At 44.3% G+C, this 16,913-nt stretch overlaps 1 protein-coding gene across 2 annotated transcripts in view; it reads left to right on the top strand.

Annotated features, from left to right (window-relative positions):
- LOC129811065 (lysine-specific demethylase 4B-like) overlaps window positions 1-16,498 on the top strand; it is an 80,730-nt gene extending 64,232 nt beyond the window's left edge. For both annotated transcript variants that reach the window (XM_055862193.1, XM_055862194.1), the window contains exons 18-22: window positions 6,475-6,660; window positions 6,975-7,145; window positions 8,213-8,332; window positions 11,662-11,754; window positions 14,817-16,498. In XM_055862193.1, coding sequence (XP_055718168.1) covers window positions 6,475-6,660; window positions 6,975-7,145; window positions 8,213-8,332; window positions 11,662-11,754; window positions 14,817-15,266 — 1,020 coding nt within the window. In that variant the 3' untranslated portion in view covers window positions 15,267-16,498. The remainder of the gene's footprint in view (window positions 1-6,474; window positions 6,661-6,974; window positions 7,146-8,212; window positions 8,333-11,661; window positions 11,755-14,816) is intronic.
- Window positions 16,499-16,913: the final 415 nt, after the last annotated feature.

The raw sequence follows: 16,913 nt of genomic DNA on the forward strand, positions 1-16,913 counted from the left end.
CTCTCTGTTCCTTTTTTTCTCTCTCTCTCTCTCTCTGTTCCTTTTTTTCTCTTCACTCTCTTTGTTCCTTTTTTTCTCTTCTCTCTCTATGTTCCTTTTTTTCTCTTCACTCTCTCTCTCTCTCTCTCTCTGTTACTTTTTTTCTCTTCACTCTCTCTCTCTCTGTTACTTTTTTTCTCTTCACTCTCTCTCTCTCTGTTACTTTTTTCTCTTCACTCTCTCTCTCTGTTACTTTTTTTCTTTTCTCTCTCTCTCTCTGTTACTTTTTTTCTCTTCACTCTCTCTCTCTCTCTGTTACTTTTTTCTCTTCACTCTCTCTCTGTTACTTTTTTCTCTTCACTCTCTCTCTCTCTCTGTTACTTTTTTTCTCTTCTCTCTCTCTCTGTTACTTTTTTCTCTTCACTCTCTCTCTGTTACTTTTTTCTCTTCACTCTCTCTCACTCTCTCTCTCTCTGTTACTTTTTTTTCTTCACTCTCTCTCTCTCTCTCTCTGTTACTTTTTTTCTCTTCACTTTCTCTCTCTCTGTGTTACTTTTTTTCTTTTCACTCTCTCTCTCTCTGTTACTTTTTTTCTCTTCACTCTCTCTCTCTCTCTCTCTCTCTCTGTTACTTTTTTCTCTTCACTCTCTCTCTCTGTTACTTTTTTTCTTTTCTCTCTCTCTCTCTGTTACTTTTTTTCTCTTCACTCTCTCTCTCTCTCTGTTACTTTTTTCTCTTCACTCTCTCTCTCTCTCTGTTACTTTTTTTCTCTTCACTCTCTCTCTCGCTGTTACTTTTTTCTCTTCACTCTCTCTCTGTTACTTTTTTCTCTTCACTCTCTCTCACTCTCTCTCTCTCTGTTACTTTTTTTTCTTCACTCTCTCTCTCTCTCTCTCTGTTTTTTTCTCTTCACTTTCTCTCTCTCTGTGTTACTTTTTTTCTCTTCACTCTCTCTCTCTCTGTTACTTTTTTTCTCTTCACTCTCTCTCTCTCTCTCTCTCTGTTACTTTTTTCTCTTCACTCTCTCTCTCTGTTACTTTTTTTCTCTTCACTCTCTCTCTCTCTTACTTTTTTTTCTCTTCACTCTCTCTCTCTCTTGTTCCTTTTTCTCTCTCACCAACTCCAATCACTCTCAACTGTCTCCCGTTCTCTCTTTTGCTCTGTCACTCCGTTTCCTACCATCCGTCACTCCCTCTCTCCTCCTCCTGGATGGATGGATGGTGTATTAGTGAGCCGAGGAGGACGGTGGCAGAGTTAAATAATAGATGCACTGAAATGAATGGCTGAATAATCCGGTGTCATTCCTCAGTGCGCTAAATGAACTGCGTTGATCCCGCGGGCAGGAGGCAATTTCCCATTGAACACACTGCTCCCTTCCCTTCCTTTATCTCCCTCGCTTGATCCCTCCCTCCCTTCATCCGAAGCGACCTCAGTCGCACAGCCTCCGCAGTGGCATTGTCACAATCTACAAATATAATGTCGCCCCCCCCCCCGAATAATCTATCTAAAGAAGTGAAGATCGTCTTTTGAATAATTTACTTCCGAGCACTGTTTCCTTCCATTGTAGAGGAATGGTGTGATCGAATTAATTTGGGGCACCACTTGTTATTAGTCAACAAGATAACTGTAATTATCATATCATTTGGAAGGTCATTAAGTTCTCGAATGACATGCTAAATGCATTTCTCAGAGGCCAGTGGATACTTTATAGACAAAGACTTATTCTAGGAGCATCGAGATAAGCGTCTACATGATGAATGAATAGTGGCGATTTTACTGGCAAACTACTATACGGTACAGAATTAGAATAGAAAAAGCGGAACGGGAAAAGAATAAGGGGACAAGGTTGTAGAGCATTTGCTCAAATGAACAAAGGCAAGATAATTGTTTGAAAGTAGTCAAAAGGAAGTGAGCCAGGTAATTCTAGGAGAACGACAGCCTTAATAAAGTAAAACCATGCCGATTTACACCCTCAGTCAAATCAAGGAAATCACAGATGACCTGGATACTGTTACGTTTAGTCTGAATCCAGGCACTTCAGACAAACGGATTGTAATTGTGGTGCGCAGAGAATGGAGTCTCAACTTTTGGAACACAGATTCACCGCATGTCCCTCACTCAAACAACAAATATGCAAAAGTAGCCCAATTAGCGGGACGGATTTGGCCATCTTCTTGTCTCTGCAGTGCTCAGGTTTATAATGGCTGTCAGACAAAACCCATACAGCGCTGTGCAGCGGAGAATGTGACCTCTGAAGTTGTGTATAGCATGTTGCTGTACAGCCACTGCGTTCCAATTTAGGTGCTTATCAATGGCAAACTCTGCCATTTTTAACCCGTATACCGGATCACGAGCTGTGAGCGGAAAGGGCTACCAAACCCTCAAATCTGTGAGCTAACTTGGAACAAATAAAAGAGTACTGTCAAATTTAACTTGGTAAAGTCAGAAGCACTAATAAGAATTGTATAGAAAATGAAAAAAAAATTCAAATGGAGAAAGTTGATTTCGCATAGTGCCAAAATATGCATCTCACATGTAAGCATTTTTATTCTGAAATCTAGTGGTAATTGGTAACGGTTATATTAGACTCAATTTGGAGAGTTAAAAGACAACTCTGGTTGTATTATAAACCTTAAACTATCTAGTTTCAGAGTTAGAAAAGGGCGGTTTCTATGAACCTCAGGCTCAAGCAAGCCTGTTTCTTCCCGTCAGGCAGCCTGTCTGCAGCCTGCCTCTCTCCCAGACGCTGACCAACAGCAGCAATGGATCCTCTTCAATTGATGCCAACAGGGATATCACAGGGATATCACAAAAAAAGTCTGAGACTTATTTCCATTGTGGTCTTCATTGATGGAGATGGAGTTTGAAAAGTCTCTCTAGTAGTCAGTTCCGGATGATGGAAAGGGAGTTGATGCAGTGGGCTGGAATTGCAGTATAGCTTGAGTGGACGGGGCATCACTGGTACAGCCAGGGAGAAACGAAGACAGTCAGACAAACCGGCCCGGAGCTCTTCGTCAGTGTACCACAAGCTGCTTCCCCGACGTTCAGTTCCTCCACAGGTATTAGTGCTCTATTGCCCAACATGTGGCAGCCACTTGGGTGACGCCTCGGCTGATGAAAAAGTGCTCAAAAGCCACCACACATGGACAGTGATTAGGAACAGTCCCCTTACCCTCTCGGACATCCCCGGACACTGCATGCGGTTGTGATTTGTTGTCATTCCCGGCAGATGAAACCCAAAAAAAAGCTGGTGCTGCATAATGTAAATCCTAAAAGTCTAGCTACCAATCTGGCCAAACAAATATACTCTTCATCTCAGTCATGCAACTCCTGTGAGTCAGAACAACCAGATGTAAGTGAACAAAACCCAGAGCAATCAAAACCCCCCACAAAAGAAGTTACTTAAAAATAACAAAATGTGTACAATATTTACAGAGCGCTCTGCCTAGGCTACCATGGCAACCAGCAGTAAACCTAGCGCAAACCCTTAAAGAACTCCAGAGTATCCTTGTTTTTGCTCTCAAGTAAAATATTCCTGATTTTATTTGGAGTTGAGTGCGACACTTTGAATGCGTCGATTCATTCATTAGTGCAGAGACTAGTGAGCACTTCAATTTAGGCTCCGTAGCTACAAAGAACCATTCCACAATATTTGTTTATTTTACAAGGGACCACGTACAATTAGAACGTACAGTTGAAGTTGGAAGTTTACATACACTTGGGTTGGAGTCATTGAAACTCGTGTTTCAACCACACCACAAATTGCTTGTTAACAATCTATAGTTTTGGCAAGTTGGTTAGGACATCTACTTTGTGCATGACACAAGTACATTTTCCAACAATTGTTTACAGATTATTTCACTTATAATTCACTGTATCACAATACCAGTGGTTCAGAAGTTTACATACACTAAGTTGACTGTGCCTTTAAACAGCTTGGAAAATTTCTGAAAATTATGTTATGGCTTTAGAAGCTTCTGATAGGCTAATTGACATAATTTAAGTCAATTGGAGGTGTGCCTGTGGATGTATTTCAAGGCCTACCTTCAAACTCAGTGCCTCTTTGCTTGACATCATGGGAAAATCAAAAGAAATCAGCTAAGACCTCAGAAAAAAAATTGTAGACCTCCACAAGTCTTGTTCATCCTTGGGCGCAATTTCCAAATGCCTGAAGGTACAACGTTCATCTGTACAAACAATAGTACGCAAGTATAAACACCATGGGGCCACGCAGCCATCATACCGCTCAGGAAGGAGACGTGTTCTGTCTCCTAGAGATTAACGTACTTTGGTATGAAAAGTGCAAATCAATCCCAGAACAACAGCAAAGGACCTTGTGAAGATGCTGGAGGAAACAGGTACAAAAGTATATATCCACAGTAAAACGAGTCTTTAATCGACATAACCTGAAAGGCCAATCAGCAAGGAAGAAGCCACTGCTTCAAACCGCCATTAAAAAAAGTCAGACTATGGTTTGCAAATCACATGGGGACAAGATCGTACTTTTTGGAGAAATGTCCTCTGGTCTGATGAAACAAAATGGAACTGTTTGGCCATAATGACCATTGTTATGTTTGGAGGAAAAGGGGGAGGCTTGCAAGCAAAAGAACACCATCCCAACTGTGAAGCACGGGAGTGGCAGCATCATGTTGTGGGGGTGCTTTGCTGCAGGAGGGACTGGTGCACTTTGCAAAATAAATGGCATCATGAGAAAGGACCATTATGTGGATATTTTGAAGCAACATCTCAAGACATCAGTCAGGAAGTTAAAGCTTAGTCGCAAATGGGTCTTCCAAATGGACAATGACCCCAAGCATACTTCCAAAGTTGTGGCAAAATGGCTTAAGGACAACAAAGTCAAGGTATTGGAGTGGCCATCACAAAGCCCTGACCTCAATCCTATACAACATTTGTGGACAAAACTTAAAAAGCGTGTGCGAGCAAGGAGGCCTACAAACCTGACTCAGTTACACCAGCTCTGTCAGGAGGAATGGGCAAAAATTCACCCAACTTATTGTGGGAAGCTTGTGGAAGGCTACCTGAAACGTTTGACCCAAGTTAAACCATTTAAAGGCAATGCTACCAAATACTAATTGAGTGTATGTAAACTTCTGACCCACTGGGAATGTGATGAAAGAAACAAAAGCTGAATTAAATCATTCTCTCTACTATTATTCTGACATTTCACATTCTTAAAATAAAGTGGTGATCCTAAGACAGGGCATTTTTACTAGGGTTAAATGTCAGGAATTGTGAAACTGAGTTTAAATGTATTTGGCTAAGGTGTATGTAAACTTCCGACTGTATTTCTATGAGGAAATTTGATGCATTGGTTCTACCTCAGCCGGCAAAGACCAAGCAAAAAAGGGGCAAGCTAAACAAACAAACAAATAAATAAATGTTTGTTGACATCCATAAATCTCCTCCTGTGGTTCGTTCCGTTTGTGAAGCCTGTCTCATGATTCTGCCCAGTGGAATATTAAATCAGGCGACTGTGAGGCCGGTGAAATATCTCCTAGCCGAGGCCCTATCGAGAGCTGTTGTGCATTTCCACCGCTGGCCCACGGGGTCTAAAATGAAGTATTGACATTTTAATAAATATTTTTTATTTTCCATCGATCTCCTGCGGGTCACGGCGGGCTATATGCAATCTGTCAGCGAGAGAGAAGGAGACAGAAGAGGGATGGGGAGCGAGCGAGGGGAGGGGGGCAGGCAGGGAGAGGGGTTAAAGTGAGGGGGAGAAATGGGAGAGAAGAAGAAAGGGATGGAGAGATTGAGTCGGTGGGTTAGTAGTTGGGAGGGTGGAGATGGGATCGGAATAGGTTGAAAGAGTGGGAGAAAGGCGGATGGTGAGAAAGGGAGGCGAGTTAGAAAACAGGTATTGAGGGTGAAGGAGAGATGGGAGAAAGACAGAAAGAGATGAGCGACCGAGTTGTGGGAATGCCAGGTACGAGAGGATCAAGGAGGCAGAAAGAAGAAAGGATGGACAGGAAAATAACAGATGAAGGATAATATTAGTTTGAAGAGCCAACTTAAAATGTTGCCTCGTTTAAACTCCTGCTGTGCGCAACAGAGCGCACCACCTTTGTAACTGCATTTGATTATTGAGTGTTTCCCACCTTCTCATGACATTTACAAATATCAAAGTTAAAACAAAAGTTTCACTTGTAAACTTTAGAGTGAAATACTGTTTCGCTGAACTTACGGCGAGCATTTATTCATTCACCCCTGAAATATCGTTTTTGCTCAAACAATATTTGGATGTTTCTTTACGTTGACTTCGGACACAACGGGTACACTGTGTTGCTTCCGTATCAAAGTTAAGCATTTATTTTCAGCCAAGTTTCTTGCTCTTGTCGATATTGAAACATACTCCTGAAATACTACGTGCTCTGACAATAGTGTAGAAAGTTTTTTTTTTTTAAGACAGACTTTAGACACTGTCAGTACGATGTTTTGATTCTAACACGCCTATCCCCTTCTCTGGTGTTGCAGAAGTGTGTGTACTGCCATAAAAACACCAAGCAGATGTGCGGTGCATGTATCCAGTGTTCCCACGACAGCTGCTCCACCTCCTTTCATGTCACCTGCGCTCACATCGCCGGCGTGCTCATGAAGCCCGCCGATTGGCCCTACGTGGTGTCCGTCACGTGCCACAAGCACAAGAAGACCAATCACAAGGTGCGAGCTGTGTTACCCTGTGTGAATAGACATTTGCAAAACGAACAGCTTCTACTTATCTTTATGTTATGAATGTGTCAGGCTAAGTATTAGCTTCACTGCTAAGCTATACGGTCTTCAGATTAAATCTCATATCTCCCGTTTATGGGTTTTCTGCCTACTGAAATTATCATAGAATATGAAGGCTGTGCACCGTCTGATCCACTGCTCTAACAACATATAAATACAATGGCAATAGATAGATTTTAATCAAGTATATGATATTTCCCTCGATGTCAAGTACTCAAACACCCTCCTTCTCTCTGTCTGTCAAGGCGAGGGCGGGGCCAAGGGGGGAGTTTTCTCTGGGCCAGAAGGTGATTGGTCGGAACAGCGACGGCTGGTTCTACCCCTGCACCATCATCGGCATGGCGTCGCAGACCTTCTACGAGGTCAACTATGATGACGGCTCCTACTGCGACAACTTATTCCCAGAGAACATTGTGGTGAGTTCCACTCCACACCGCTCTGTGTCTTAATCAAATCAAATCAAAGTTTATCTGTCACATGCGCCGAATACAATAGGTATTCACCTTACCGTGAAATGCTTACTTACACGCCCTTAACCAATAGTGCAGTTCAAGAAGAGTTAAGGAAGTATTTACCAAATAGATAATATAATAATAGAAAGTAACACAATAAGAAGAAGAATAACGAGGCTATATACAGGGGGTACCGGTGCCGAGTCAGTGTTTGGGGGTACAGGTTAGTTGAGGTAATTTGTACATGTAGGTAGGGGTGAGGTGTCTATGTATAGATAATAAACAACGAGTAGCAGCAGTGTACAAAACAAATGGGGGGGGGGGTGTCAATGTCAATAATCTGGTGGCCATTTGATTCATTGTTCAGCAGTCTTATGGCTTGGAGGTAGAAGTTGTTAAGGAGCCTTTTGGACCTAGACTTGACGCTCTGATACCGCTTGACGTGCGGTAGCAGAGATAACAGTCTATGACTTGGGTGACTGGAGTCTCTAACAATTTTATGGGCTTTCCTCTGACACTGCCTATTATATAGGTCCTGGATGGCAGGAAGCTTGGCCCCGGTGATGTACTGGGCCATACGCACTACCCTCTGTAGCGCCTTACGGTCAAATGCCGAGCAGTTGCCATACCAGGTGGTGATGCAACCGGTCAGGATGCTCTCGATGGTGCAGCTGTAGAAGTTTTTGAGGATCTCAGGCATGCCAAATCTTTTCCTGAGGGGGAAAGGTTGCGTCGTGCCCTCTTCACGACTGGCTTGGTGTGTTTAGACCATGATAGTTTGTTGGTGATGTGGAGGAACCAAGGAACTTGAAACTCTCAACCCGCTCCACTACAGCCCCGTCGATGTTAATCGTTAAGGTTTAAAACAGTGAGGTGACCATTATATGGTGAAGTGTTGACCTAGTTGACGAACATAACAACAGGAGAGAAAATGAGCTCTTCAACTCAAAGCCGTGTTTATAGAGTGGCATATCGAATGGAGTTGCTCATTCCCTCACTTCCCCTCCCTCCCAATGTCTCCCCTCTTCCAGAGTCATGACTGTCTTCGTAACGGCCCGCCAGAGATGGGCGAGCTGATGTTGGTCCACACCACGGAGGGCAAGGCGCTCAACGCCTCCTACGTCAAGGACCACGTCCACAAGCACTACCAGGTGAGTAGCGGTGGCCTCCCATACACTCCTTTATTCACTCCCTCTCATCAACCCACTAGCCCACGAGCCCCGTGGTCGGTCACCAACCATTTACCCAGAAGAGCGACTATAGGCTTAGGTGCAGGTTTTTGATTCCAGCCCAGCACTAATGTCAAGTTGATGAGTTAGAATCGGGATGGTAGAGCTAGTCTAGTACAGAAGCCTGTACACCCTGTGTACCGCTACGTGGATCCGGAAGGACTGGAGAGGTATATGACTTAAAATCCTATCCCGGCCACTTTTGAAGTTTGTACACATCTGACGTCTAAAAAGCGTCACTTTAGTCATAAAGTCTACATTAGCATAGCATAGGGCTAAATGGAGCTACTGTATATTATCGTTCTACTACTAGGATGCGCGGACAAGTTAAGAAGAATATATTTCCCCTCAAACCTGTTGTAACTCTTTAGTAGGCTTTATGAAAGGCATTTACATTGATTCCCTATCACTGCACGAGGTTGGTTCTACAGCTCAAGCCTCTTTACGACACAACTTACAACCTACAGGACTTTTACTCTCCAGCACGGTATTTATCTGCATGCGAAAAGGATGGCCGCCCTTGTAGGTTATGGCGGAGGATCTTGATACAGCGGGCATTAAAATGTAAAGTCGAGAGATTTAGCATTTGCGGCCAGCATGTGGGGAATTTATTGGTGCGATGCGCAGAGTGCTTACGAGGTATAAAGCTTAGAGGAGAGTTCCTGGAATTTGTACCGGCGCAACACAACTCCTCAGAAGACAAGTGGTGTGTGTACACACACACGTACACACACGGAGAGAGAGAGAGAAAGAGCCTGTTGTATTAATCTCGAAGCAAGTCAGCCTGGTCTTAGCCTTGTCTTAGCCTTGTCTTCTGTGCGCTCACACACACTTTCAGCGCTCACACACTCTCAGAGCTCACACATACTCAGCATGGGCGATGTGTGATATGACAAGACAAATGCCACACACACCTTTCTGGTTTTGGATCACACAGACCAATCCCTTTTATCAGTGTGTGAGTCTGTCTGTATGTACAGTGTCTTCGGAAAGTATTCAGACCCCTTGACTTTTCCCACATTTTGATACGTTACAGCCTTATTCTAAAATGGTTTAAATAAAAAATACTCTGCAATCTACACGCAATACCCCATAATGACATTTTTGCAAATGAATCATTTAAATAAAAAACAGAAATACATTATTTACATATGTTTTCAGACCCTTTGCTATGAGACTCGAAATTGAGCTCAGGTGTATCCTGTTTCTATTGATCATCCTTGAGATGTTTCTACAACTTGATTGGAGTCCACCTGTGGTAAATTCAATTGATTGGACATGATTTGGAAAGGCACACACTTGTCAGTAAAAGGCACATAATAGCCCGCTTGGAGTTTGCCAAAAGGGACCTAAAGATTCTCAGACCATGAGAAACAAGATTCTCTGGTCTGATGAAACCAAGATTGAACTCTTTGGCCTGAAAGCCAAGCGTCACGTCTGGAAACCTGGCACCAACCCTACGGTGAAGCATAGTGGTGGCAGCATCATGCTGTGGGGATGTTTTTCAGCAGCTGGGACTGGGAGACTAGTCAGGATCGAGGCATCGATAAATGGAGCAAAGTACAGAGAGATCCTTGATGGAAACCTGCTCCAGAGCGCTCAGGACCTCAGACTGGGGTGAAGGTTCACCTTCCAACAGGACAACAACCCTAAGCACACAGCCGTGGCTTCGGGACAAGCCTCTGAATGTCGTTGACTCGCCCAGCCAGAGCCCGGACATGAACTCAATCGAACATCTCTGGAGAGACCTGAAAATAGCTGTGCACCGACGCTCCCCATCCAACCTGACAGAGCTTGAGAGGATCTGCAGAGAGGAATAGGAGAAACTCCCAAGAAGTCATACCCAAGAATACTCAAGGTTGTAATCGCTGACAAAGGGGCTTCAACAAAGTTCAATAAAGGTTAAAAAAACGGAAACGGTCTGAATACTTATGTACTTTTTTTACATTTACAAATTTCTCAAAATAACTATTTTTGCTTTATCATTATGGGGTATTGTGTGTAGATTGGTATGGGGAAAAAACCTATTGAATCCATTTTAGAATAAGGCTAACGTAACAGAATGTGGGAAAAGTCCAGGGGTCTGAATACTTTCCCAATGCAGTGTAAGTGAGTTCACGGTTATGCCTCTGTCTGCACATGTTTGTGTGTGCGTTCTAATCTAGGAGTCTCACTGTGCTTGTATACATGTGTGTTTACACCTGCCTGCGTTCTCACTAGTCTATTTTTCTGTTTGCACAGCAGACCAAAATCCTGGTTTTCAAATGTTATTTCCAATATAACAACAACCACAACACTTTCAGAAGAAAAATGTAAAAAACTTCCCTCCCCTTCCGTGTCCCTCTCTGTCTTACTGCCGGTGAGATGTCTGTGTGAGCCGGCGCTAAGAAGCTGTTAAAATCAACTCTCCAGCTGGTGCCTGTGTCAGGGTGGCGAGCGCGACCTTGTCTCGTAGCCGTCACCACCCCAAAGGGCTTCTCACTCACTCACTCACACACACACCAGAGTTTTCAAAATGCATACTCTCTCCAGCTCATTCCAAAGTGCTGGGTAACGAGCTGATAACCTGCCTACCATTGCCTATGTAATAGAATGGGGAATGGGAAGCACTCTTCAATTACTGGTTGAGAAAAAATCAAATAATTGTAGCTATATTTAATCAACCTCCGTTTGCATTTGTTGAATTGTTACCCAATGATTGGGCTTATAAAAGCACATTTAGTCCAGCAGCAACGAATGAGCTGTGTGATGAACAGATTTTCCACTCATAGGCTCTGTGTCTAAATATACGCGCGCCAATCCACTAAATCATGCTAATTAATTTATGGACTGATAAGCATGACCAATCAAAATGTATTTCCATCGATGAACAGGCAAAAAAAAAACTGTATTTTGCAATCAGACTTTTTTCATTGGGCGGTGGCAGTTTTTTTTATTTATTGGCTTTCCATTTTTTGGGCGCCCAAAAGCCGGCTATTACCTGCTAACGGGAACCCTGGTGTGTTTCTGTGTGTTTGTGTTTGTTACCTTCCAATCAGGCAATTCTGGTACTGTATTTTGTCCTATTGACTTATCCAACTTGGAGCCAGGGACTCTCCAAAAATCATAGGGTCTGTTTTTGTCGTTTTTCCAAGTATGACACTTCATCCACTTTATATAAAAGCTTTTCTTTTTCTTCTCACTCTCTTGCCCTCTCTCTTTCTCTATTTCCATCTCTCTTTTCTCTCTCTCTCCTCTTCTCCACTATTCAGGTGGAGTTCCAGGATGAGTCACAGTTGTTCCTGAAGCAAACAGAGATCCACTCGCTGGAGCAGGACCTGCCCAAAAGGGTCTGCGCCCGCCTGGTACGAGATCACCTGGCACCCACCTACTAGGGCTGGGGAGAGGGAAGCAGGGATGGGCTGGGGAGAGGGAAGCAGGGATGGGCTGGGGAGAGGGAAGCAGGGATGGGCTGGGGAGAGGGAAGCAGGGATGGGCTGGGGAGAGGGAAGCAGGTGTGGTTTGGGGGAGAGGATGGCAGGAGTGGGCTGGGGGAGAGGATGGCAGGAGTGGGCTGGGGGAGAGAAAGGCAGGAGTGGGATGGGCTGGGTGAGAGGAAGGTAGTGCTGGGCAGGGCTGGGGGAGAGGAAGGCTTGGGGAAAGGTAGACTGGGTCAGGCGGGGGACGGGTGGGCTGGGGGAAAGGAAATTGGTGCATGCACAATATTATTGCACACTACGTTATGATGCTCAGTTCAGTCATGGCTGTGCTGAGCCCTTTTATGAAATGTACTTCCCACCGTATGTACAGTGCAGCTGGAAAGTATTCAGACCCCTTATTCTAAAATTGATTAAATCGTTTTTTCCCCTCATCAGTCTACACACAATACCCCATAATGACATATCAAAAACAGGTTTTTAGTATTTAGTGCAAATAACAAATAAAAACATATCTAATTTACATAACTATTCAGATCCTTTACACGGTACTTTGTTGAAGCACCTTGGCAGCGATTGCAGTCTCAAGTCTTCTTGGATATGACGCTGCAAGCTTGACACACCTGTATTTGGGGAGATTCTCCAATTCTTCTCTGCAGATCCTCTCAAGCTCTGTCAGGTTGGATGGGGAGCACCGCTGCAGTTATTTTCAGGTCTCTCCAGAGATGTTCAATTGGGTTCAAGTCCGGGCTCTGGCTGAGCAACTCAATGACATTCAGAGACTTGTCACGAAGCCACTCCTGCGGGGTCTTGGCTTAAGGTCGGTGTCCTGTTGAAAGGTGAACCTTCGCCCCAGTCTGAGGTCCTGCTCTGGAGGAGATTTTCATCAAGGATCTCTCTGTGCTCCGTTTTATCTTTCCCTCGATCCTGACTAGTCTCCCAGTCCCTGCCGCTGAAAAACATCCCCACAGCATGATGCTGCCACCACCATGCTTCACCGTAGGGATGGGCCCATGCACTGTCAACTGTGGGACTTTTTATAGACAGGTGTGTGCCTTTCCAAATCATGTCCAATCAATTGAATTTACCACAGGTGGACACCAATGAAGTTGTACAAATATTTCAAGGATGATCAATGGAAACAGGATGCACCTGATTTCAATTTCGAGTCTCATAGCAAAGGGTCTGAATACTTATGTAAATAAGGTATGTTTTGCATTTTTATAGATTTGCAAAAATGTCTAAACCTGTTTTTGCTCTGTCGTTATGGGGGTATTGTGTGTAGATTGATGAGGAAAAAGATATCCATGATATTATTTTATAATAAAGCTGTAACGTAACAAAATGTGGAAGAAGTCAAGGGTTTGAATACTTTCCAAACGCACTGTAAATAAACTATGTTCAGGTACTTATGACTTTTTTAAACAGGGGGACTAAATATATAAAGTGCTTTCATTTCTAAATGATGAAACAGATATGTATGAAAATGCCCTCAAATAAAGGGTGACATTCTGTGCTGTCGCCTCATATATGAAACATTTGATCTCAAATCCAAAGTCCTGGAGTACAAAGCCAAAATGTAAAATGTCAGCTTCACTGTCCAAATGCATAAGGCGGGGAGTTGTACATACTGTGTATATACAAAAGTATATGGACACCCCTTCAAATTAGTGGATTCGGCTGTTTCAGCCAGTTGCTGACACATGTATAAAAATCGAACACACTGCCATGCAATCTCCATAGCTCAACATTGGCAGTAGAATTGCCTTTACTGAAGAGCTCAGGGACTTTCAACATGGCACCGTCATAGGATGCCACCTTTCCAACAAGTACGTTTGTCAGTTTTCTGCCCTACTGGAGCTGCCGCGGTCAACTGTATGTGCTGTTATTGTGAAGTGGAAACGTCTAGGAGCAGCAACGGCTCAGCCGCAAAGTAGTAGGCCACACAAGCTCACAGAATGGGACTGCCGGGTGCTGAAGCGTGTAGTGTATAAAATTGTCTGTCCTCGGTTGCAACACTCACTACCGAGTTCCAAACTGCCTCTGGAAGCACCGTCAGCACAATAACTGTTTGTCGGGAGCTTCATGAAATGGGTTTCCATGGCCGGGCAGCCGCACACAAGCCTAAGATCACCATGCGCAATGTCAAGCGTCAGCTGGAGTGGCTTAAAGCTCGCCACCATTTGACTTTGGAGCAGTGGACACGTGTTCCCTGGAGTGATGAATCACGCTTCAGACAGACTAATCTGGGTTTGGGGAATGCCAGGAGAACACTACCTGCCCCAATGCATAGTGCCAACTGTAAAGTTTGGTGGAGTAGGAATAATGGTCTAGGGCTGTTTTCATGGTTCGGGTTAGGCCCCTTAGTTCCAGTGAAGGGAAATATTAACACTACAGCATACAATTACATTGTAGATGATTCTGTGCTTCCAACTTTGTGGCAACAGTTTGGGGAAGGTCCTTTCCTATTTCAACATGACAATGCCTCCGTGCACAAAGCGAGGTCCATACAGAAATGGTTTGTCGAGATCGGTGTGGAAGAACCTGACTGGCCTGCATAGAGCCCTGACCTCAACCCCATCGAACACCTTTGGGACGAATTGGAACGCCGACTGCGAGCCAGGCCTAATCGCCCAACATCAGTGCCCGACCTCACTAATGCTCTTGTTCTTTAATAGAAGCAAGTCCCCGCAGCAACATCTAATTGAACACCTTCAAAGAAGAGTGGAGTCTGTTATAGCAGCGAAGGGGGTACCAACTCCAAACTAATGCCCATGATTTTGGAATGAGATGTTTGACGAGCAGGTGTCCACATACTTTTGGTCATGTCGTGTACTTTACTTGATGCGCCTGACTTAAAAATGGGAAACATACATGCTTACAGTTTGGTTGTAGTGGTTTGAATGGTGTATGTTCCAAAGGTATGGAAGAAGGGATTGTGTTGACTTCACGCCACTGTTTTAATCATAAGCTATATCTTACCTCTCCAGGCAATACCAACCCAGGAAGGTGTTATGTCAGGAGATGAACCACAGGCAGCCAAGCGGCCTCGTCTTCCCGCTCCTCACCCCCCACCTCAAGCCCCCATGGACTCAACGCAGCAGCACCTCGGGCGCCACCCCCCAGCACCTCACAGTATTACACCCACCATGCCCAGCCATGCGCCTGCTCCCCCCAACACTGACATCAGTGCCCCTACCCTCACACAGGCTTTGGAAATACCCATCCCCGAGCCCACCCTTAACCCAATGTCCGCTCTCCCTGACCCCTGTCTCGCTGACCATCTCCCAGCCACCCCCCTGCTTCCCCTGTCCCCAGACATGCCCTCCCAGCACCAGGGCGAAGTCTACACGCCTAGCTCCAGCTACGTATCCTACATGGAGACTCTGCTCAATTCACATTTCCCCCCTCAGGAAGAGGGCCCCGGTCCCCTGTTTTAATGAGACACACCACTCAGCAGTGCTAGCTAGGCTCACAGGAGCTAAGCTAATGCTATGAAAGATAACTTAATCTATGCTAACGGAGGCTAGCTAATGGACAGTAGCATCCGCTACACAGGAGTTGAAAACAGGGCGCAGAGGAAGCACTCCTCAGTTGCATGTCTCTTCATTTGAATTTTCTCACTGTGGTGATGGGCAGCTCCTGGAACTGCAGCGGAGGAGGAGGCTTCTTCCCCACCTCTGTATCTTTTTCCATTGTGCAAGGCACAATGTATAGACATGAATAGACTCTCGGGAGCATCAACGCCGTACCTCTCTGCATCCATTTATTTACCCATTTCCCACACTTTTACAGAAAGGAGAAACCCTTCAAATGGGCACGTGATGTCAGCAGTCTACGTGCATCAGCTTTTTGAGTTGTTCTATAAAACCAGCTACAAGTCTTTTTTAAAAAGAAGTCAAACCGCTAACAATAAAACTGAAAATCAAATGGACGGAATATTTGTGTAGTTTCAATAATGTATTTTTGTTTTTTGCGAGAGGTCCTGGGAAAAGGGTGGGGGTGCATTACGGGGGGTTCACAAGTATTTAAATGTCTTAGGTCACATATTGATATAAAATATTTGTACAAAGAAAAACATGTTCAATGCAACCATGGTAGTTGCACTTTACCGTAAACGTGTCTGCAGAGCCATTGCATTTTGTGAAGATGTGTCGCGGTAGTTACGAATGTGACCGTGCGTTCGACTAAACCCAAAATGGTCGTACACAAAACGGCTCACGTTTCCCAACTCCAGAACCTCTTCTCTGGGCTTGTTTTGTAGCATTCTTCGTAAGATGTCAAATCAATGTTACTATTCAATTGTGTCTGTCTGTATGCCTATTCTTTCTTGTTTATTTTGTGAATATATTACCTAACCTCCCGAGGTGACAGAGAAAATGGTTTGATTATCAAATTGTGATCCATATTTTCTGAGATTTTAGAACCATAAATTCAATTTCTACTCCGGTGAAGAAATAAGGAATTTTATCAAATGGTGTGCTGACTCTTTTATATAGGTGCTGTAAAGTATCCTGGACTACTGAGGAAGCCTGCTTCTCATACCCTTAGTCACGTTGTACATAGTGCAAGCCTTGTGTATGTGAGTCAAAACTGTCAATGTCATACTAGCCATCTCATTTACCTGTTAAAGAGGCTTTATTTCATAGGAATTAAACAGAGTTGCAATGATTACTAGCTTCCATGGTGTTCCTTTCCTTTTTCATGTGTAGAAACTCTCTCTCTTCCCTCTTTCCTCCGCCATCTGTCCGTCCTTGCTCATCCTGCGCACCACTCCCCTTCCCTGCAGGCCGCTACGGTTTGACTTTGCTCTAATGGTGCGATTGAGCACAGTGGAGGTATAACTACAGCTATTACTGCCCCCCCTGTCCTCCTCTGGCAACAACACAACCCGAATCCCAAAGAGGAGGCTAATGTTTAAAGGAGGGGGAAAGTGTTCCAGAGGCCATTGAGGTCACTATTGATTTTTACTGCCCATAGGTGTCGTTCTAATGAGAAGAGGGACGGTGACTGTTCCTCACCTCATCTGCCAATTGTGGCTTTCTGTCTGATTTTCTACCCTTCTCCAAAACTGTGCACTCGTACAT

This window comes from Salvelinus fontinalis, chromosome 14 (genome assembly GCF_029448725.1).
Source record: "Salvelinus fontinalis isolate EN_2023a chromosome 14, ASM2944872v1, whole genome shotgun sequence".
NCBI lineage: Eukaryota > Metazoa > Chordata > Actinopteri > Salmoniformes > Salmonidae > Salvelinus > Salvelinus fontinalis.